This window comes from Rhinopithecus roxellana, chromosome 11 (assembly GCF_007565055.1).
Source record: "Rhinopithecus roxellana isolate Shanxi Qingling chromosome 11, ASM756505v1, whole genome shotgun sequence".
NCBI lineage: Eukaryota > Metazoa > Chordata > Mammalia > Primates > Cercopithecidae > Rhinopithecus > Rhinopithecus roxellana.
Genome location: NC_044559.1, coordinates 21,032,763 through 21,056,949, shown reverse-complemented (window position 1 = coordinate 21,056,949; position 24,187 = coordinate 21,032,763). Strand labels below are relative to the sequence as shown.

The following is a 24,187-nucleotide window of genomic DNA, read 5'->3' as shown; positions in this document are numbered from 1 at the left end:
GAAACATTTTATTGGTGACTGATGTTATCTTGTAACCCATGTTTACAAACACAACCCATGCCAAATGAAATCAGTAAAACAACACTCACACTGGTAAACAGTCAATATGGGGTGGGATGGGGGGGCATCATTTTGAACACCTTAAACCCTTACCTTAAACAGTTCTTCCACAGGTTCCATTGGCAAAAATGAAAATCCAGCCTGAAGTATTGCTCAGTATTTGTCCATGAAATAAATAGCATCTAAACTCTTATGTCTGAGGTTCACATGACCTGCTTTAGTTCTTCTTTTCCACAGAAGATAGTGGATACATTAGAATGAATGTCCTTCATTAGCAGTATCTGGGACAATATTGCAGTAAGAATCAGCAGAACAAAAATGAATGGCTTCTAACATCTTTTCTCTGCCAGTACTTTGCCATGTGATGAACCCCTGTCTTATTCAGTTATAACCCACCTGTGAAGGGAAAATCTAAGTGTCACAGGGAGGTACAGAGAAATCAGTAAGGACCCAAACCCTGGAGTCAGAGCTGCCTGGGTTTAGATCCCATCTCCCCACACCTGGTGGTTGGGGGTGAAATAAGTGAACACAGAGCACTTGTGGAACTGAAGTATGTGAGGCAGGAACATCTGTGTCCCGCTGACTTTACCCAGGTGGCTGTCAGTTGTCAATCACTGAATGAGACAACATACATAAAAGCACAAAAGCGTATATTCCTCACTAAAAGTTAGGTACAATCTAAATCTCTGGATAGAATTACTAGAAATATTTGTCACTAGTGAGACTCTGTCTTAAAAAAAAGAATTAAGGCAGGGCACAGTGTCTCATGCCTGTAGTCTTAGCATTTTAGGAGGCTGAGGTGGGTGGATCACCTGAGATCAGGAGTTCAAGATCAGCCTGGCCAACATGGTAAAACCCTGTCTCTACTAAAAATACAAAAATTAGCTGGGCATGGTAGTGGGTGCCTGTAATCCCAGCTACTCGGGAGGCTGAGGCAGGAGAATTGCTTGAACCTGGGAGGTGGAGGTTGCAGTGAGCCGAGATTGTGCCACTGCACTCTAGCCTGGGTGACAGAGTGAGACCCTGTTTCAAAAAAAAAAAAAAAAAAAAAATTGTCACTTAGGTCTTTGTGGATATTTTTCCTTCTAAGGCATCAAGAAATAATGTTTTATTGAGATGCAGTTGCAGCTTATCTCAACAGTTTCTCTGTTCATTCATTCAATAAATCAAACCCAAATTGTGGGTAGGCATTATTCTAGGTGCTGGGTGCATGGAGGACTCTGCCCTCAGGATACCTACAGTCTAGTGTGAGTTTTCAATCTAATACTTTCTGTGACAGATATGAAGAAAAATGGAGCTATAAGAGCATTTTTTTGTAACTGGCTATTAAAACACTTTCATATTTAAACCTCTATTTGCTTGCAATAGTTCTAAGCTTTCGAAAAAAAAGTTTTACCCATTTGGCGTTAAGCCCAACTCTTCATCTTTAAATCATGTATACAAAGTTATCATTCTCTCTCTTTTGACTACTTTATAGGTGTCATCAACATTGTTATTTCTTCTTAGGGATCATGTTCTTTTGGTGTGTTCAATCAAAAAGTGGCACTGGGCATAACGATTAGGAGCATGGGGCTCCCTCCTACATATTAGGATTTTCTACCACAGAAACCAAGAAATAAACTGAAAAACTACCAGAACTAATAAGAGAGGTTAATAGAGTTCAGTAGAGTGGGAGGTTATAGAATAAATATGTAGATATCAATAGCTTTTTTTCATACCAAAAAAAATCAGAGTATATGATGGAAAAAATTCTCTTCACAATAGCAACTAAAGTAATAAAATATCTGTGAATAAAGTTACCAAGATATCTGCAAGATCTATATATTTAAAAAACCACAAAATTCCATTGAGGGGTGTAAAGGAAGACTTGAAAGATGGAGAGATATATCAAGTTCCTGGATGAGAAAACTCAATAGGATAAAAATATAAATCTGTCCAAGTTAATTTATACATTTAATTTTTCCAAAAAAATTTCAGTGAGTTGGGGCCTGGCATGGTGGCTTACACCTATAATCCCAGCACTTTGGGAGGCTGAGATAGAAGGATCGCTTAAGGCTAGGGGTTCAAGGCCAGTCTAGGCAACATATTGAGATACTATCTCTTCAAAAAAAAAAAAAAAATGCCAGGTGTGGTAGCATGCTCCTGTGCACCTGTAGTGGCACATGCCTATAGTTCTAGCTACTTGGGAGGCTGAGGCAGGAGGATCACTTGAGTCCAGGAGGTCAATGTTGCGGTGAGCTATGATCACACATACTGCACTCCAGCCTGGATGAGAGAGTGAGTCTCTTTAAAATTCAGTGAGTTATGTTGTACGGGACTCAAAAATTGATTCTAGAGTGCCTCCAGAAGAATAAACAGAAATGAAAATAGAAATGAAATAGAATAGAATAGAAATGAAATAGAACAGAATAGAAATGAAATAGAATACAAAATAGAAATGAAATCTGGGAAATAAGGGAAGATTTGCCTTCCCAGATGTATAAATGTATTATAAAGCTTCAATAATCAAATTATGTAGCGATGATGTCCAGATAAACAGATCAATGAAAAAGATTGGAAAGGCCAGAAAACACCCAGGATTATCATCTAAGGTAAGGTGTTGTTTCACACCAGTGTGTAGTATGGAGTTTTAAGAAAATAATGGCATGACAATAAGCTTCTGTTTTGGGGGAAAAAGTCAATACCAAATGTAGAAACCATAAAGCCAAGATTGAGAGATTAAATGAAATAAGTCAAAATTTTGTATATTCTGTATTCTCTATAAATGAAGGCAAATTGACTAAAAGATTGTCAAAGCTCTTTATTATATGTGAAGGGCTTCTTTTAAAAGTCCACAAAAAAGATCGGGAGTGGTGGCTCATGCCTGTAATCCCAGCACTTTACAAGACTTTGGTGGGTGGATTGCTTGAGCCCAGGAGTCTGAGACCAGCCTGGGCAATATGGCAAAACTCCATCTCTACCAGAAAAAAAAAAAAAGAAAGATAAAAGTTAGTTGGGCATGGTGGCACACGCCTGTATTCCCAACTACTCACGGGGCTGAGAGGCAGAGGTTGCAGTGAGCTGTAGTTGCACACTCCAGTGTGCACTCCGGCCTGGGTGACAGAGCGAGACCCTGTCTCAGAAAAGAAAAAAATCCAGAAAGGATAAACATATTATGAAAGAAATTGGTAAAGGGCAAATTGGGCAATTTGAAAAACAGAAATACAAATAAATGGTCATTAAACATGAAGAAGTAGTAAACTTCACCACTAAGCAAAGAAATGCAAATTAAATACTGACATATTGGTTTTTAAACATCTATCAGACTGTCAAAGATCAAAGAGAATGATGATATCCAGGGGTGGTTTGGGTGTGGATTTAAATTGCTATTAATTTTCTAGAGAGAAATTTGGCAGTAGCAGAGAAATGTCTTTTAAAAATCCCCTTTGATCTAGGACTTCTTCTACAGGAAAAATATGAATAAGAACTTTCACAGGATTGTTGCTTATAACTGCAAAAAAAAAAAAAAAAAAAGAAAGAAAAAGATAAATTATGTATTTTCACACAGTGAAAAACCATGGAGTTATTAAAAATTCGGATGCTGATGCACATTTATAGTATGGAAAGGCATTTATTCTATGCTTGTTAATTATAAAGGCAAGCTACAAAATAGTATACCGTGTGTACAGTAAGCTTCTGTTTTGGGGGAAAAGCTCAACACCAAATGTTGAAACCACAAAACCAAGATTGAGAGATTAAATGAAATAAAAGGAAAAATTTTCTATATTCTGTAATCTCTATACAGAATATGGAGTGTACTATATATACTTATCATTCCCTTTTGGGGTGTATGTGTACTTATAAATATATATATATTTATAAATTATAGATATAAATATATTTATGTACACATGTATATTTACATAAGAATAAGCTGGGAAAGAGACATATTAAAATACTAAGTAGATTCTGGTTGATTTAAATTTTTTCACTTCCGTTTATCTGAATTTCTAATTTCGTTCTGTATTTCTATTTACTTGTATAATAAAAAACATTAAAAAGAGCAAGGGGCCGGGTGCAGTAGCTCATGCCTGCCTATAATCCCAGCACTTTGGGAGGTTGAGACAGGCAGATCACCTGAGATTAGGAGTTTGAGACCAACCTGACCAACATGGTGAAACCCAGTGTTGACGAAAGAATCAAACTCTGTAAAATATTTTAACAGATTTATTCTGAGCCACATGTGACTGACCATGGCCCATGACACAGACCTCAGGAGGTCTTGAGAACATGTGCCCAAAGTGGTTGGGGTACAGCTTGGTTTTATATATTTTAGAAAGGCATGAGACATCAATCAAATACATTTAAGAAATACATTGGTTTGGTTCAGAAAGGCGGGACAACTCAAATGGGGGTGGGGGAGTGAGTGGGGGGCTTCCAGGCTATAGGTAAATTTAAACATTTTCTGATTGACAATTGGTTGAATTTATCTGAAGACCTGGGATCAATAGACAGGAAATGCTCAGGCTAAGATAAAGGACTGTGGAGACCAAGTTTTTTTGTGCAGAGGAAGCTCTCAGACAGCAGACTTCAGAGAGAGCAGGTTGTAAAATGTTTCTTATTGGACCTAAAAGTGTGCTTGGCTCTTTGTTGATTGTCTCCTGGATCTGGAAAGGAAGGAAGGAAAACAAAGGAAAAGGGGATTCTCTATAGAATGTGGATTTTTCCCACAAGAGACTTTGCAGGGCAGTTTCAAGGTACTGCAAGGAAATATATTTTGGGGTTATATTTCAGTTTTCTTCCTTGTTATGCCACAGTCAGATTGGAAAGTAAGTCGCGATATACAGGGTTAAATAAAACCCATCAGATGAGAATTTATGATTTTAGGGCATGACTCCCCTGACCTCTTAGATAGGAATTTGGGCAAGATAAAAAAAAATCAGAGCTTGTCCTCACCTGTCTCTACTAAAAATACAAAAATAATTAGCCGGGCATGGTGGTGCTGCACCTATAGTCCCAGCTACTCCGGAGGCTGAGGCGGGAAAATCCCTTGAACCTGGGAGGTGGAGGTTGCAGAGCTGAGATTGCGCCATTGCCCTCCAGCCTGGGCGAAAGAGCAAAGCTCCATCTCAAAAAAGAAAAAAAAAAAAAAGAGCAAGGACATTTTGGCCTTAGAGAAATCTTAGCCCTGTCACCTGTTGGCTTCAGACTTTTGGCAAATGGATTAATCTCTGCAAGCCTCAGTTTCCATCTCTTTAGTGAGAGAGGGAGACCTGCCTCACTTGGTTATACCAAAGGTCACATACACTCGGTTAATAGTAGTTTTATAGCTAGAGACGAACATGTAAAGCGGTTTTTGTTTCACTTCAGCTTTTGTAGATTCTCTTAGATCGACTCTACATTTATTATTATTTTTTCTCCCTGGGGGTTTAGAGGTGGAGGCTTCAAAGAAACAAGCAGAACTTGATAGAAAGGCAATGGACGAGCTTCTGAGAGAAAGGGACATACTAAATAAGGTGAGTGTGTTACAGTCACACTGGTAAATAAATGTCTTTCTTCAGCACTGTAATATCTGGCTATAACCAGTTGGATGGGAAAAGAAAACTCCAAGGCAAACAGAAGTGGATTAGAATAAATAATAGTGCTTAATTTTCCTCTAAGCCGCTGCCTACAGTCTACCATTCACTGGCCATGAATTGCAATTGCATTATCACCTGAGAACACAAAAAGACTTTGGGGAATTAGCATATAAGCCAGGAGGAGATTTCAGAGTGTTTTGTGGATTCTTGTTTTCATTGCTGGTGTGCTATCTGGCATCCTAAGCAGTTAATCAACATTTGTGAATTTAATATCTATAATCGACAGCGTTTGCTAATCCAAAAATTATAAGCGAGTGCTAACTGAATTTTAACTCTGAGGTGTTAGGTGTAGGAATGGCAGGTCTAAGCTCTTCTCCATCTTTTCAGGGTTGTTGTAGGTATTGGTTTTTTCTTCTGTCCTTATCTTGTCAGACCTTCCAGCTCAGTGTGGTCCAAAGCTAAGGGAGGGGTTATGGGAGCTTGAAGGCAGAGATCTGAAGATTCTCCATTAAATGTAGGACCCCTCCTTTTTCCTATCCCACTTCCTGAAGATTTTTTCCATTGACAGTCACTTTTAGGAGTTTAACTACAGGGATTTAGGGTAAATTTTCCTGCTCAAGGATTTCTTCCAGGGAGGAAGCAGCCACAGGCCAGGTGTGGATGGTTGGAGGGTTGTGGGGATGGTGGCAGGTTGCTTCTATAATAGTCGTGTGGCTTTCGGCCAAGACAGTTTCATCTCATCAAAGCAGAAACGGTCTGTATTTGTTCATTCTGACTTTCATTATTTCTTTGGGTTTCCCAGAATCGAACAAATGTTAACAAAATACACTATACTTTAGCCTAAAATAGACTATTCAGGGAATCTCAGGAAGTGATAGATCTTCACATGCTAATCGCTTTTACAGAAAATCACTGAAGTGGTTTTTTTCTTGGACAATTTTGGAAACTGTTTTTTATTTTATACATTTGTACATATAAACAATAATGTTGGATTTAGATTTTTAAATTTATATTCAACACACATTTAATCCATTTGTATTTTATATCTACTAATAAACAACCAATAGGTTTTCTGCCATGATAAGACATGTAGCACAATAGTAATTTTACATTTATTTGTTGATTTGATTAATGTTCATTCTTCCTTTAGGGCAGGGTATACTTTTGTATTTTTTATTTCCTGGCCTTTGTATTCTTAGTGCCTAGCACAGCACCTGACTCTGCAGATATGCAATGAACTTTAATTGATAATACATTCTTTCCCCATTGACTCAGTTGGAATGCCACCTTCATCCAAAGAATGAGTGACATGGTTTTGACAGGTAGCAACATGAATATATTTTGATTCTTTTAGTGTCATGTGGAAGTGGCTTTATCTTTTATAGAACAAATGTTTAACCTAATGCCTGAAAAAAACGTTGACCTTTTCTGTTTTCTACATTGTCACCCAATCAACATTTAATAGGCATTTTACCTGATTATTGTCCAGCAGTTTTCAGACCTATCTGTTGTTCTGTGTTGGTTAGATTTGAGAAAGAACTCTAAAGTGCCTCATGGAACTCAAGGATACAGCTGGGCCTCAGGAACCCATTGGAAACTGGCCTGGCATTCTTGGGATGAAAGCATCTCTCTCTGCCAGTTGACTTCCTGCTGAGTTTTTGCTCCATTCTTCTTTCAATGAAGACTGTCACTGTCTCTCTCTGTTTTCCAGTCCATATGACAAAAAATGACTGTCACCAATAGCTCTCAAGGTTACATCTTCTACTGAGTTGCACAAATCTAAAGGCCCTATTTCAGAAGTCCTGGGGAAGGGTCATTTGATCCATTCAGTTGCGGTTAAAGAGGTGAACCCTTTTGCATGAGCGTGGCTGCCAGATTGCACTACTACTCATTCTGTGTTTCAGGGAAACTTGGACAGCCAACCCAAGATATTTCCTTTTCAGCATCAGAAATCTCCAGTGCAATTTAAAAAAAGAAAAATGTAGGTGCCTCGGTCCTATCCCAGACCAACTGAATCAGAAACTCTGGAGTTGGAACATGAACATCTGCATTTTTTAAAAAACTGGGTTAATTGTTTTTGTTGTGGTTAAATACACACAACACAAAATTTACCATTAGTGACATTTAGTACATTCACAGTGTTGGGCAACTGTCATCACAATCTAGTTCCACAATCTCTTCCCCGCAGAAGAAACCCTGCACCTGTTCAGCAGCCAGTGTCTATCCCCCCTCCTCCCACCCCTGGCAACTACGAATCTGCTTTCAGTTTTTATAGATTTGGCTGTCCTGGATATTTATACAAACGGGATCATACACTATGTGAACTTTAGTGTCTGGCATGTTTCATTCAGAACAGTGTTTTCAAAGTTCATCCACTGTCGTAGTATGCATCTGTACTTCATTCCTTTTTATGGCTGAATGCTATTCCACTGTGTGGATATGCTATATTTTGCTTATCTGTTTATCAGTTGATGAACATTTGGGTTGTGTCTATCTTTTGGCTCTTGCGAATTATTTTGCTATGAATACTCATGTACAAGTTTTTGCTTTCATTTGTTTTGAGTATATATTCAGGAGTGAAATTGTTGGCTCACATGTTAATTCTAGGTATCTGCATTTTTATTAAGCTGCTTTTTATCTTCCTTTGTAATCAAAGCTCAAGTTATATGATTAGGTTCAGTTCTAACCTCACAAGAGAAAGGCAAGAGCTAGATTGGAGGTTAAAGGCATGGACTCTGGGGTTAGCCAGCCATGGATTTAAATCTTTGCTCTGCCACTTCCCCATTGTATGAACTTGTAGGCAAGTAGCTTAACTCTTCAGTCTCAGTTTCCTACCTCTAAAATGGGGCAATATGGGGCCCATTTCTTAGGGACGTTGTGGTTGCTTAGTGTATTTATATGTGTGTTTAAAGTGCCTTGTGCAAAATTAGCATAATAAGCTCTTAATAGGCTGTAGGGAACATGATCATTTTTATTCATCCAAAAGACAAGCTATCTAATTATGTTAGATATGAGGCAGAGGGTAAACTTAACCCCAAATCCTCAAACATTATGAGTAATGTGACTGCTTTGTGCCCTTATTTTTAGAACATGCTTAAGGCAGTCAATGCGACCCAGAAGCAGACTGACTTGGTAAAGCTCCATGAACAAGCCAAGAGGAACCTGGAGGAAGAAATCCAGAACTACAAGGATGAGGCTCAGAAGCAGAGAAAGATCATCTTTCATCTGGAAAAGGAGCGTGACCGGTACATCAACCAAGCCAGTGACCTTACGCAAAAGGTAAGCCGCTCAGTGATGTTGTGGGTGGAGCAGAGGCACATTCCTTCCTCCGCATTTCTGATGGTCACAAACTGTTGCAAAGAGAATTTATTCAGATTTCTGCTTTTAATTTGTGTGAAGATTTGGTAAGAATGATGTGGACGAAATATAAGCTGTTTCTGAGCTGATCCTGGGCCACATTGTGAAAAGGACAATGTTTATGCTTGTTGCTCTCTCATTTCTACTTTCCAGGGCCCTCTTCCAACTTCTGGGTTCTCCCTCTTCTCTGTTGCCCTGCTGTGCAGCATCCCTGGGCTGGTACCAGGGCTGCCAGCATCATCATCTCTCAACTCTTCAGTCTCCACACCCACGCACCATCTGGCACTGATTTTGTCTCCTCAGAGAAAGGACTCCAACTTGACGTTAGGAGAAAAGCATCTAATTAAATGACCACAAGTTAAGATGTGAGTGACTACTACATCTACTAGGTGTGTCACAATTTCAAAGAGCATTTTTTTGTTCTCAAACGATTGTGAACTCCTGCAATCCCAGCACTTTGGAAGCTGAGGCAGGATGATTGCTTGAGGCTGGGAGGTCACAAGTAGTCTAGGCAACATGTCAAGACCCTGTTTCTACCAAAATATAATAAAATAAAATAAAAAGGAAAAAAAAAAACTATTGTGAGCTGGGCGCGATGGCTCACATCGGTAATCCCAGCACTCTGGGAGGCCAAGGGGATGGATAGCTTGAGGCCAGGAGTTTGAGACTAGCCTGGACAGCATGGTGAAACCCTGTCTCTACAAAAAATACAAAAATTAGTCGGGTATGGCAGTGTGCTCCTATGGTCCCAACTACTTGGAGGGCTGAGGTGGGAGGAACACTTGAGCCTGGGAGGTGGAGGCTACAGTGAGCTGTGGTTGTAGCACTGCACTCCAGCCTGGGTGACAGAGTGAGACCCTGTCTCAAAACAAGCGAACAAACAAAAAAAACCACTGGAGGAAATCCACACATTGGGGAGCTGAGTTCTAGATCTCTGCTTCTTATAAACTGCTTAGGAGAGAGAAGGCTCAAGGATATATGTCTCCAAGAATGGCTTCGGAGATTTGGATTTCATTTTAGCCAGCTGTCTTAGTGCATCGCCTGCATGAAGCATGAGTAGTTACAATAGTACTCTCTTTAATGCATTCATAGATGGCATAGAGCAGTGGTCTATGGAGTGGGAGGCTGGGAAATGGAGAAAAGTTTTAGTTATGAGGCTGATTAGAAAGTTTGGGAGAAAAGGCTCGTTTAATCACCTTTTCCCCCCCTAGCAAGATGTGATCTGTTATGCAAGGTAAGCCCTCTCTTCCATCTCCTCAATGAAATTCAGGTTACATTCTGCAGTGCTTACTAATGCTCTTGCATGCTTAAATTTTTTGTTTTTTTGGAGTGAAATGTCAAAGAAGGTGACAAAGGGATAGCCAATATTTGTATTACAGAAATAAAGAAAGTGGGAAACAAGCTTTACTAATAGGAAATCAGCTTCTTTCCACTTAGACTAAATCTGCCATGCAGACGATTTGGGAAGGGCTGCTGGAGAAGCACAGTGCCTTGGCTTTGTCTAGCTCTGCAGGACAGTGATCCCCAATGGATTCTCACACCCCTAATTGGGAGTCATTGGAGCAGAACATATTTCTTTTCTGACTTAACCATGTAAGAAGTTCCACTGATTGATTTACTGACTCTGAGGACTTGCCAGTTTAGGCCCTGGTATTCTCGAGCTTGGACTCACACGTTAGCTTCTGTATTCACCAGTTTACTGCACAAATAACCTTCAAACCTTAGTGGTTCACAGCAATAAAGATCTATGTTTTGCTCACATAACTGGCCTTTGCAGGTCAGCTGCATCCCTGTTTTTTGTCCTCTTATTTCCAGGCTGACTCTGTCAGGATGCCCTGGCCTCTGGACAAAGGGAAGGGGTGGAAACAGTGGACCCTCAGGGTGCTTCTGAGCCTCTGCTGACAAGGGAAGGGCACAGATCCTACCCACTCATATTCCACTGGCCAACCAAGTCACGGGGATCCTGGGCCAGGCATCCTGGGCCGGAGTGTGGTCCTCCTTAGGGAGGGGCCCTGCAGGGTGAGGTAGCAAATGTATTTGAACATATAATGTCATCTGTTGCATCCTCCAGTTTCTTCTTCCTGATAAGCAATTTCTCTCCATTCCCAGGTGCCATCACACTGCCATCAGAGCTAACTCTTAAAAATTCCAGTGTGATTTTATTATTACTCTGGATATAAACCTCTGTCACCTCTCCCTGGGGCAGGGCTTCCTAACATTTTCACATCACAGCATATGTAAAAAATTACATGTTGATACAGTTTAGCTCTGTGTCTCCACCCAAATCTCATCTTGAATTGTAATCCCCATGTGTCGAGGGAGGGAGGTAATTGGATCATGGAGGAGTTTTCCCCAAGCTGTGCTCATGATGGTGAGTGAGTTCTCATGTGAACTGTTGGTTTTATAAGTGTTTAGAAGTTCCTCCTTCATTCTTCCTTTTCCTGGTGACTTGTGAAGAAGATGCCTGCTTCCCCTTCCACCATGATTGTAAGTTTCCTGAGGCTTCCCCAGCCAGCGGAACTGAGAGTCAATTAAACCTCTTTTCTTTATGTTTACCCAGTCACAGGGAAGTTCTTTGTAGCAGTTTGAAAATGGACTAATACATATGTCAGTGGCACATGGGAATAAGGAGATGAGGCTATTTGGGGCTGAAGGAACCAATCCAGGGATGCCAGCTGCCCAGGTCCCACCTGGCCATCCTGTGGGTAGAGTAAAATCAGTGTTTTAGCACACATCTGAAACCCATGCAAGGCACAGCAGTTGGGATACTGGATACTCTGCATTAATGGAATAGAGTCTAAGCTCTTTGTTCTCTGTGGAAAGTTCTGTCCTTTCTCTGCATGGCACATTCCTATTCACCCTTCAAGACCTAACTCAAATGCTCAGGTCAAGCTTCCTCTGATTCCTTATGGGCAGAGCTTGTCACTTTGTACTTTATGGATTTGTTAATGTCTCTGGAAAGACGACTATCAATCTATAGTGTAATTATTTATTTGCATATTTGTTTTATCCACTTTATAGTGAGCTTTTGGGGACAAGGACTTTATTTCATTCATTTCTTTATTTCTAGCATCCTGGCACATGAGAGACACCAAAAAAGTATTTGTTAAACAAATGGATAGATGATAAGTGGTAAAAAGAATGCTACCACTGATTTTAATATAGGATTGTATATTTTTCTTGGCTTCCTCGTAAAAGAGAGATTCGGATATCAAGTTTTGTTGTTAACTGTTTTTCACAAGTTCTGATATGTAACTGCACATAATGTCTTACCTAAATAATTTGAACACAAGTTCTTAAAATATTACTTATCACTTACAATTTTTCTGTGTCTTGCTTAACCCCTGACAGCATATATCAGTTGCTACGCAACTTGTGCATCTCTGTACTTCTTAAGAATATATATGTCTCTTTGTCCCCTTCTCATATTTCTTTCTTTCTTTACTGTCCAACACACACACACACCCTCATTCTCACAAACAAAAAGCTCTCTTATGTGCATTCTGTTTGTAGGGTATTGAGAAATAATATCAAAGGCTGGGGAAGATGTCATGAAACTGACATTTTCATCTACTTCTAAAGTGAGTATACATTGTTCCAAGTTTATCTTCCAAGTTTATCTATCTTTTATCCAGAATTTTCCTTTTTAAGAAAAACTGAATCTAATGAAAAATAAGAAATGGAGAGATTTATATGAAAGAATATTTTTTCAAAACATAATTTATAATAATGAGAACTAAGAATTAGCCCCCAAAAAGGTTAAATAAATCATGCTACATTTATTTGACATAGTATTATGTAGCTGTTAAAATCATGTGTTTGCAAATTATTTTTAAAGATGGGAACATGTTTCTAATATGAATCTGAGAAAGATAACGTAAAATTATTTGTAGAGTTTGTCTCCAGTTTTTTCGGTGTGCATACAAAAAGGATTGGAGACATACGTAATTTGGCCCCTCCAATATCACTAAAGAATATTAGAAATTGGGAGGTGGACTGGGACTTGGCATGTCACTGTGTTTCCAGCTGTAGATTTGAAAGTGGATCTGCCACCACCCTAGGGTACTAAGAGTTGGGGAAAGGTAAACCCCTTCACCTTAGTGGCATTGTTCTTAGGTTACGGTAAATCCTGTCTTGCTCAAGAATGAATAAAGAAAAAAGCAGCCTAATGGAGCCTTGGGAAAACATGCCTGAGAACGAGAGAAAGAGAATGGCTTCTAGGATACCCAGGCTAAAGGTCTGGCTCTGAAAATTCTTCTGTGGCAAGATCTTTAGGTTAAACCCTTTGAAATAGTCTTTTTTTGGTAAATAAGAAACAATTGACTATCAGCAATTTCATAAAGTTCTTAACCTAATAGAAAAAAATGCAGAGAAAAGGTTTGGCTTCCTTCAAAGAGTGTAAATATGTAAAACCTGGTGCCAAGTTTCCACTTGTGGGAGGAACAGTCTTTATTTAGCAAAATACCTTGATATTTGCCTTGGTTTGAAAGGTGAGGCTCCATGAACCAGAGCGAAACATGGTCATCTGAGAAAAGTAACAGGAAGTGGGAAAGGAGGAGTGGGTGGTGAACAGGAAATGGGGAGAAGATGGGGAAGAATGGGAGAGGAGGACACACAACGTCAGCATCAAGGCAGTAGGCTGGGCGCTGCTGGAAGTGAGGAGTTCCCAGAGACAGGAATGATGGAGGAATTGCAGAAAACAGTGATGTCCAATATTTGATTTTAAGTTCCTCAAACCTCTGGTGACAAATCTACTACATCAATCCTACAGTTGTGATTGCACTTTGGGGGCACAGGCGTGGGGTGGTGAGGATGTGAAGTGACACATCCCAGAAAAAGGACAGTATGTGCAAGAGACAAGATGTGCCCGAGAATCTAGAAAGCTATGGCAACAGCAAACCGGAGCTACAGCAAGTAGAAGAAATGCAATTCCTCCAAGAATTCTTGGAGATATTAGAGGGTTTGAGGGCTTCCCAGCACACAGAATGGAAAGTCTAGACTTGTTGTTGTTGTGAAGGACAAGGTGACCCCAGTAGGATACAGGACTATCACCTGAGTTATAAATCCAACATGGCGTTACCTCTAGGGAAAACCAAAGATGAAATAAAAAGAAAGAGTTGGACAAAATAAGGATCAATTGTATAAAAACTAAAAAAAAAAAATTGGCAGATTTAAAATCCACACCAAAGTTAGTAAAGAACAAAATTGATGTTGTGGAAAACGGAATCAGGCCAGGTGTGGTGGCTTATGCCTGTAATCTTAGCCCTTTGGGAGGCTGAGGCAGGAGGATCCTTTGAGGCCAGGCTGGGCAACATGGGAGAACCGGTCTCTACAAAAATGATCATAGAGAAGATAATACAGAAGAGGACAGAGAATAGAAACCAGCCTACAGAGAGTTGGTTTCTGATTATGGAAATGAGCCCCTAGTCAAGGATGTAGTGGGAAAATACTTTCTGGAGATGAAGAAAGAATTGCACAGGCTGACCACGTTCCAGGCAAAATCAGTGACAGGAGACTCTCCATAGACTTGCCCAAGAGGAAAGTCCTTTTGTGTGTGTGTGTTTTTCATCTACAATAATGAAAAGTTCTCTGTGAGAATTTAGGCAAGAGGAAAAAACAGATAGATGCCTAGTTACCCTTTTTTGTTTTAATAGGAAAATGAGTGGAAGGAACCATATTAACATATTAATAGTGGTTATCTTTGGGTGATAAGGATACAAATTGTTTTAATTTGCTCCTTTTTTGCCTTTTTTTTTTTTTTTTTTTTTTTTTTTTTTTTGTATTTTTTAAGCTATTCTAAAATGGATAGGCTGGGCATGGTGGCTCATGCCTGTAATCCCAGCACTTTGGGAGATCAAGGTGGGTGGATCACTTGAGGTCAGGAGTTCAAGTCCAGCCTGGCCAACATGGTGAAACCCCATTTCTATTTCAAATACAAAAATTAGCTGGGTGTAGTGGTGGACACCTGTAATCCCTGCTACTTGGAAGGCTGAGGAAGGAGAATCGCTTGAACCTAGGAAGTGAGGTTGCAGTAAGCTGAGATTGTGCCATTGCACTCCAGCCTGGGTGACAAGAGTGAAACGCCATCTTAAAAATAAATAAATAAATAAAAATAAGAAAAAGTAAAATGGATATGTATTACTTTAGTATCTTGATTTGAAAAAGAAATAATATTAGTAACCTTGCCTTTCCTTCAGGGACCAAATAAAATTCCACCTTTCCCAAGAAGGTTTATTAAAAGTGGTGTCTAATTCCTCTGTACTTGGTTCCCCTCTGGCCTGTGTGCACATAACTGTATTTTGCATATGTCTGCCTCATTCTAAACATTGGCTGCTTGGGGGCAAGTCTTATTCAATTTTGAGTTCTTCATATTACTTATTTACTAAGTAAATACTCAAATATTTTTTGAACTAAGAATGAATGGAAAGCTTAATTGGACATCTGAGTTAACCAGTCAGAGGCTAACTTTTAAGTATCTGTATCAAGTTATTTTCTAATAATATATTTACTTATGACTATGAGTCTGCCCTTCCTTTAAATTCATATGAAACATGTTACCACGATGGACGATTTTATCTGAATTATCATTGGCATTTTTAGCCGTGAGTGACTTCCAGGACTGATCTCTTCTTCCTTCTGAGCTGCAAAACAGAATCAACATTTGCCAACAACATTTGCCTTCTTGTTCTTTCTTGCTTAGAGAAAGAAAAGTGAACTCGAAGATGCTGAACTCCTACATTATATTGTATTCATTTAACTTGGCATTTGCCAGTGAGAAAGAAGATCCCCTTTTGTGCCTGAACTGGATGACTCAGAATCCCAAACCTTTTCCTATGTGTTTGTCTCTGTCAACACTTGCAATAATAATAGTGCATGATAAATAGCCACAACACCTCAGTAGGATACAAAAACAAGCACTTATTTCTTATTCACACACCTGCAGTTGATAGAGGTTCAGGTGACCTAACCTGGGCTTGCCTGGACTTGGTTCTGGGATGTAGGTTGGGCTCAGTTCTGGACCACATGTTTCTTATCCTCCATGTACATGTTCTTCTCATGGGGAAAGGAAGGAGAACGAGACAAAGTCACACATACAAGCACATTTCGTGTCTCTCTACTTGTCTAATATTCTGACCTCCCATTGGCTGTAGCGAGTCACATGGCCAAGGCTAACATCAGCAGCAAGGGAAATGCACTTCTCTCTTTAGGTTGTGGGACAAGGGGAGAGAGTGAACATTTGTTAAACCATAAGATAACCTACCCTAGGATTGTAGCACTTTTTATCCTCATGATTTTCCTTTGCTGCACTCTAAATTTCACTATTCAGATGAATTGAGAGGCATGAGAAACGGCAGGCATGGTAAGTTGTGGTCTACCATATTTCCTGCTTTCTGAACTTTTGCATGTTCTAGGTAAAACCATTCCTAGTAAATTATTAAATCTGCTGAACTTTTTTCCCATGATGCACTTACCTCATTTTAGGATCTCCCACCTTTTTCATTTCAAATATTAAACTTCTGGCAGTCACCTCCCAGACATTTGATATGCCAAAAAACATTCTTTTGCAACAAATCCCTAACAACAAATTTCCTAGCTCTTTGCTCATTTGCCTATAACAGTGTCAAGCAAAGCTCTTCAGGACAGAGGTTCCAGGAAATGAATAATAATGTGCTTTCAAGGACTTAATGCAAGCAAAGAAACCAAAAATTGATTAAGGAAATATTGTCCACTAGATAGGTATCTTCATAATGAAATAAAGCTACTATTTCTTTGATGTTAATTTGAATTTTACACAGAGCCTTTGTAATTGAGTAGAACCCTGGAGAGAGGAATCAAAGGAACATAAATTATAAGCTTTTTGTGTCATAATAAAACAAGCATACTTCGTATCATTACTTTTTGTGCAGAACAGGATTTGATTCGGAGGAAAATCAAATTAACTTTTTAAAGTACTAGTATTATGTAACATGACATAATGTAAACTATCATAATAACCTGTTAACATTTATTAAATGATTAAATTATTATATGCTAAGTACTTATATGATGGCACAGGTGTATATTCTGTCACTTAAATCCTCATAATAGCCCTGTGAGATAGATATTATTATATCCCACATTCATAATATAATATGTTATAAAAATGAATCAAAGCCATAGATATGCCTCTCTAAATTCGAGATAGAGGGTAAAATAACAAAGCAAGAAAAATAGGGAAGACTCAACATTTCACTGGCCGGGGCACGTAGTTGTTTTCTATTTTTGCAGAGTGAGTTTTTCAGTTTCATTATGAAGGTAAAAGCATTGTCAGCATTCAGACCATTGACATCAAGTCAGAAAAACTTATTTGAGAAGTTTATCGTACTGATATTTCATCAAATGTACGTTAAGGGGTTCCAAATGCAATGACCTACTTTCTAATCCCACCTTGGTCTATATGATGTTTTGGCTATGCTGCAGTTTTCCTGTACGCGTTATTGATTTCTATCTCACTCTTATTTCTATTGGCAGGTTGTTTTAACAGAAAAAGAAAAGGTAGGAGTAGGTTATAAACTGAGACTGTACTTCTGTCATGCCCTGTAAGCATTTTCTGGACTCCTCTGAAGCCTAGGAGTGCCAGGAGCTCTAATTCACTGGCTATGATAAAACTTTCTATATTTGGATGTGATTTATCTCATGAGTTGGTTTGAGGTATCTCAAAGTGTATATTAATTAAGCTCCAGCCCCACAGCTGACAGCCTGTGTCTCTGATACACCACTTCTAACAGGGGCAGCTTGCTGACAAGAGGTTTGGCTACACTTAACACCCATATACTTTATGAATTTTCAGGATTTGAACTTCTGCATGACTTTGGCCTGAATGATTTCCATAAAAATAAAACGAGTCCCAACACTTAGAAATACATTGCTTGTAAATTGTCTTTTCCCTTAGTTTCAATATTTGTGAATCCCTTTTATCTTCTTGGTGTCCTGATGGGTTCTTATTACCCCGGCTTCAAGAATCCGGAAGCAAGTTTGTGACTTTTGTGCACTGTTGTGTGCAGAAAGATGGACCATGCTAGTTGGATGCTCAAAAAAGAGACGCCCCTGGCTACCTCCTTTCTCTGTGGCATTATTCTGCCTGTGCAAAGAATTATTCTTGTTCCGAAATCTCTCAAAGTAACTGAACAAACTGTTTTTTTCCTTTCTCTAACGTGCTGCTTGATATTCTGAATGCTGATGATGCTGTTCAAAGTATTTTCAATCTATTAAGCATTAACCTTTCAGTCTTAGGTTCTCCCATAACACTTGGTGCATATCTCAGTTTACTGGTTATATCCATTCCTTGATTATCCATTCTGTGGTGAAGTCACTCCCTACAAGTGAACTTGAGGGTAGGGAATGTGTCTTATTCTTCTTTCTATCACACATGCTTTTACAGTGCCTGCCATAGATAGGTAGGTCCTCAGTACCTGTTCATTAAGTGAATGAATAAATGGGGGAGTGAATGAATGAGTGAACATAAATGTACTCAATTCACTTTATGAAACTAGCAGAAACCTTGAGATTAAAAAAGACCTGAAAAGAAAGATATAGGCCTAGATCACTTGGGAAAACACATGCAGAATCCTAAATGAAATTCCAGGAAACCAAATTCAACAGTACATTAAAAGAATCATCCAATATGACCAAAAAGCGTTTATCCTGAAGCTGCGAGGATAGTTTTCTATTAAGAAAGCTATTGCTGGTGGTATGGAAATGTAAAGTGTTACAGCCATTTTGGAAAGCAATCTAGCAATATCTATTAAAGTTGAAAATATGTGTGTCTTTTGAGCCAGCCATTCCACCCCTGGGAATCCATCTACAGAAATAAAAGCATAAGTACATGAGAATACACATACAAAAATGTTTCTTGTAGGATGGTTCAGAGTGGCAAAAACGTGGAAACAAAGTTAACGCCCATCAGTGGAGAAGGATTAAATTTTGATGGCACACCCACGCTATAGGATATTATGCAACCTGTAAAAAGAATGAATTAGAGTGATGATTTCTACAAGGTGTTATTTGATGATAAAAAGGAAAATGCATAAGAGTAGTTATAAGATCCCATTTGGTTAAAAAATAAAAACAAACCCCAAAAAGCAAAACAGAAAACAAACAAATCTATGTAGTTGTCTATTTACTCATTGAATAACTTTGTAAATATTACTTATTTTGATCTGTTTCCTTCTTTGTAAAATTGCGGGCAATAACAGTACACATCTTAGAGGATTTTTGAGAGATTAAAGGAGCTAATACATGTAAAATGTCAGGTACACAGAAAGTAACTGATGAATATTAGCTATTATTGTTAGGTTATAGACCTGAATAGAATATGCAGCAGAATCCAATGAAAAATATGGAAGAATACATAGTAGATTGTTAACCTACTTTTGTTTCGTGTAGAAGAGAGGCTGATGTTGAAAGGAGAAAGAAAGTTCAAGTAAATAAGGAAAATAAATGTATATTTCACATTTATGAATTTATTTTAAATTGTGGCACATGGAACTATATTATAAATAAATTGAAAAATCTGTTACTAGCTTTATCAAATCAATTGACCCAATAAGAAAGAATAATACAAAATTATATACATTGAAATACATTTACTGAAATTCAATCCCATCCCTCCTTAAGCACCTGTAAAAAAAATTTGAAAGATGCTTATTTAAATAGGTAAAGGATAAATATTTAAAATAATAGCCATCATTAACTCTGACGGGGAAAGAATAGAACCGGGCTTCTCATTTACGTATTTTCTGGGATGGTAATTCTGCAAGTGGAAAAAAATGGATTCTTGTAAGTGCAATAATTTGGGAACATGTTGCTCACAAGTAGCCCACGCCTGAGTCATGGTGAATTTCACTTCCTCAGAGACATGGGCCCAGAGACATGGCCCTATTTCTTCATGTGTGTCCCCTTTTCCTCCATGCTCTGTCACATTGCTCTGTGTCCTCCCATTGCAACCATTAATTAAGGGAACACCAAGAAACACAGCGAAATTTTCTTAAGAATTTTCTCTTTATGTGCTCTAGCTGTTATTTACACTGTAGTTTCCTTGATTTAATCAGATTTCTTCGTGAACATTTTTCTTCTTAAGAACTTTTTAAAGAAGTTTATCTTTAAAAAGTCAATTTCTGTGGACATTGCAGTGGAGAGTCATGATGACGTCATTGCTACTGTGTGCATGGCTTGTTGAGAGGTATTGACTCATGGTGGAATTTCAGGTATTGGTTTTTCATACTTGAAAAATGGGGCAGTAGTTCTTGCATCCCATCATTTTTTGTGGAAGTATTTTGTGCACAAAAGAAAACATTTTTACAGAGTCCTTTTCAGTTCCCCTGATGGAGTGAGTTTGACATTGGCAAGATAGTGTTATGATTGCTATCAAAGTTCAAAGACCGTTTTTCTTTCTCATGGTTAACTTTATAAGCAGCCAGTGTGGCCAAACAGCTAGGTTATCTCTTATCTTTCTTAGTCCTTTGTGTTAAGATCCGTTTAAGCCTGTGACTATTTTTTCCCCCCTTTTTCAGGGTTAGGGTGGTCAGGAGAGGTTTTCAGAATTGAAAGAATTTCTTCTCTTTTTTTTCTTTCTTGTGATCACAAAATAACTGTGTTGAGCCTTTATACTTGAGCAGAACTCTAGTATAGATAAAATGTATGTTTGCCCCTAATCAGTTGGGCTGAATTTCTGTGTCGTACTGCAGTGATTATAGCCACTGTCAAATTTCTGATTACTGGCATCTCTATCAGCCACCCTTAGATAAAAAACTCCATTTGTCCTGAACCGATAAGCACAGGTGGGCTATTTAACCATTTTCATATACTTCTTTCTCCTCCAGGTCCTTATGAACATGGAAGACATAAAAGTTCGTGAAACGCAGATTTTTGACTACAGGAAAAAAATAGCTGAATCAGAGATTAAATTAAAACAGCAACAGAACCTGTATGAAGCTGTGAGATCAGACAGGAATCTGTACAGCAAAAATCTGGTTGAGGCTCAGGTAAATAATATATTTATGTCCTTACATTTTGATTTATTTTCACCCTGCATTTAAAACAGTTTCTGTTACCCTAATGGCAGAATTTAGAATAGATAAAAAAAAAATCTCATGGAATTCGCCTGAAAAGAAGATCAATTTATGCAAAACTATCAGGTTATTTGAAATGGAAACGACACATCTTAATAGGATGTGGAGATCATGGTTCTACTTATAATTATTATGTAGAATTACTATTCTTGTCTTTCTACTTTTTTTTTTTTTGAGACGTAGTCTCACTCTGTCACCCAGGCTGGAGTTAAGTGACATGATCTCAGCTCACTGAAACCTCCGCCTCCCAGGTTCAAGTGATTCTCCTGCCTTGGCCTTCCGAGTAGCTGGAATTACAGGCGCATACCACTATGCCTGGCTAATTTTTGTATTTTTAGTAGAGACAGGGTTTTCACCATGTTGGCCAGGCTGGTCTGCAATCCACCTGCCTTGGCCTCCCAAAGTGCTGGGAATACAGGCATGAGCCACTGTGCCCGGTTCTCTTTCTAATTTTTAAAACTGCCAATAGCTACCATGACTCAGAGTGCAGCAGCATACTCTTTTGAATTCCAGAGCTTCGCTTCAAAATCTTTTAGTTATATGTTTGTTGTGCTTCCAATTCCTTTCATAAAAGGAGGAATAAGGTGTGTGTGTGATGTTCATTATGCATATTTTGTGTGTATCTCATGAGAATATTTTGAGAGTTAATACTATAAAGTACTTTGAGGTCGATGGGCACTAGAGACAAAGGAATAGCCCAGTTGTAATTGATAAAGAGACCATTATTTTGAGAGAGCGTCTCTTAAGAGCTCTTAAATATATATTGAACTTCCTTAGGGACGATGATGTCTAATTCACTTTCAAACATTTCTTCTTTCATTTTGTTAGGATGAAATAACAGAAATGAAGAGAAAGTTAAAGATTATGACTCATCAGGTAGATCAGCTGAAAGAAGAAATCTCTGTCAAAGAGTCTGCACTTGTGAAGCTGCACCTGGAACAGCAGCGAATAGAAAAGGAAAAGGAAACATTGAAGGTACTGACCTCGTAGTAAAAGCAAAGGACCAATAGTTCATCAGCCTACCTGGGCAACCTCCAGTCTCACTGAAGGTAGCGAGGGGCAGGGAGTACAACCACGTCTGCCTGTGGTCACTGTTGCTAGTTATCCAAACCAAGCAAACATGGCACCAGGAGGATGAGCCTTACCATCTCTTGTTCAGGGCTCCTTACAGGTAGTGTTGCTAGGTAGAATGGAGGAAGGGAGTAGTGGAGATGCACACAGACCCCTTTCATTTATGCAGGCTATCATACATCAGTGGGAGAGAACCTAGCAGGTCGGCAGTGCCAAGAAGTCCTTGAACTTGCATGCCCACTACAATCCCTCTGCATTCACAACCAAGTCCAACCGTTGTGCTCACACTCAACCCTCCCAAACTCCTCCCTGGGCCTTCTATAAGGTGGTGCTTTGTACCTCTGTTTTTTACTTTGTGTGTCTGTGACTTTTCTATCTGCAGTCTTATCAAGTGGGTGATAGAGCTCTGTTCTTACTTGGTTTACCCTTGACCAGGTTTGTAGTTCACTTTACTTCTGTGGGTCTAAGAACTTTGCAGCTACTCTTCCAGGGATCATCTCTGTCTCCATATATCTTACTAAGATATACACTTTAAAATCTACTAATTTAGAATATTCTATGTCTACTAACATAAGGACCCTTTCCAAGAATACAAAGCAAATAATTATGCCATTTTAAATCCTCTAACCAAATATGTTTTACTATACACTTCACTAAACTTAATGTATTTTTCTTTTTCCTATCCAATCCAATAGATTTCCCTTCCAATCCTTTTGACCAAGGATTAAAAAAGAAACTTCTAAGAAAATAATGCCAGTTTTGTTATGAAAATATATGTGCAGAATGCTCATGAGTTCTTAAGAGCCGCTTGCAGAAACTGTTTACAACAAATTAGAGACTGGGGACCTTGGTTTCTGCACATATTAGCTTTCAAAGATAGTCACTGTCTTGAAAATGTATATCTAGTGTTGGGCAGGTTCAATGCCATATTTCCTAGATTCTAAGATACCATAGATTGAAATAGGCACTCTCAATTTAATAATGAGTTTTGTCAAGTTAATGATAGGTTTTCATGGAAATAGAACTGCTACATTAAATTAACTTAAAGCTCGTTTTGTTTGACAAGATTAAACTGTAACAAAAGTGAATGTACAAAAAAGGATATTGTAACTGATATATTTACCTGTCTCAGACATTCATCTTCCCCACTCTGTCTTATGATAGAAAAAGAATAGAAGATTGTGCATTCAATGTTTTTTATGTATAAAGAAATATACATATTTTTCTAAAATTGGAAAATGTTCTGCACTTTGCCTTTGTACTCCTTGTTTGAAACCAGAGTTTTATAGAAAACAGTTTGTTCCACTGTGGAGCTTGCAGTGGGATAGAGTTTATTTATTGCTGAATGAATTGGAAGAAACTTATTTTTTTTTTCCAAATTTCTTTTTTTTTTAATTTTTTATTATACTTTAAGTTCTAGGGTATATGTGCACAACGTGCAGGTTTGTTACATATGTATACTTGTGCCATGTTGGTGTGCTGCACCCATCAACTTGTCAGCACCCATCAACTTGTCATTTACATCAGGTATAACTCCCAATGCCATCCCTCCCCCCACCTCCCCATAATAGGCCCCGGTGTGTGATGTTCCCCTTCCCAAGTCCAGGTGATGTCATTGTTCAATTCCCACCTATGAGTGAGAACATGCAGTGTTTGGTTTTCTGTTCTTGCAATAGTTTGCTGAGAATGATGGTTTCCAGCCGCATCCATGTCCCTACAAAGGACACAAACTCACCCTTTTTTATGGCTGCATAGTATTCCATGGTGTATATGTGCCACATTTTCTTAATCCAGACTGTCACTGATGGACATTCAGGTTGATTCCAAGTCTTTGCTATTGTGAATAGTGCCGCAATAAACATACGTGTGCATGTGTCTTTATAGCAGCATGATTTATAATCCTTTGGGTATATATCCAGTAATGGGATAGCTAGGTCAAATGGTATTTCTAGTTCTAGATCCTTGAGGAATCGCCATACTAGTTTTCCACAATGGTTGAACTAGTTTACAATCCCACCAACAGTATGAAAG

General features: G+C 38.6%; 1 protein-coding gene across 1 annotated transcript in view; it reads left to right on the top strand.

Moving 5' to 3' along the window:
- Positions 1-24,187, top strand: part of CFAP58 (cilia and flagella associated protein 58) — a 111,252-nt gene that overhangs the window by 19,304 nt on the left and 67,761 nt on the right. Inside the window, exons 8-11 of the mRNA XM_030941164.1 lie at positions 5,473-5,555; positions 8,706-8,897; positions 20,837-20,998; positions 21,914-22,060. Coding sequence (XP_030797024.1) covers positions 5,473-5,555; positions 8,706-8,897; positions 20,837-20,998; positions 21,914-22,060 — 584 coding nt within the window. The remainder of the gene's footprint in view (positions 1-5,472; positions 5,556-8,705; positions 8,898-20,836; positions 20,999-21,913; positions 22,061-24,187) is intronic.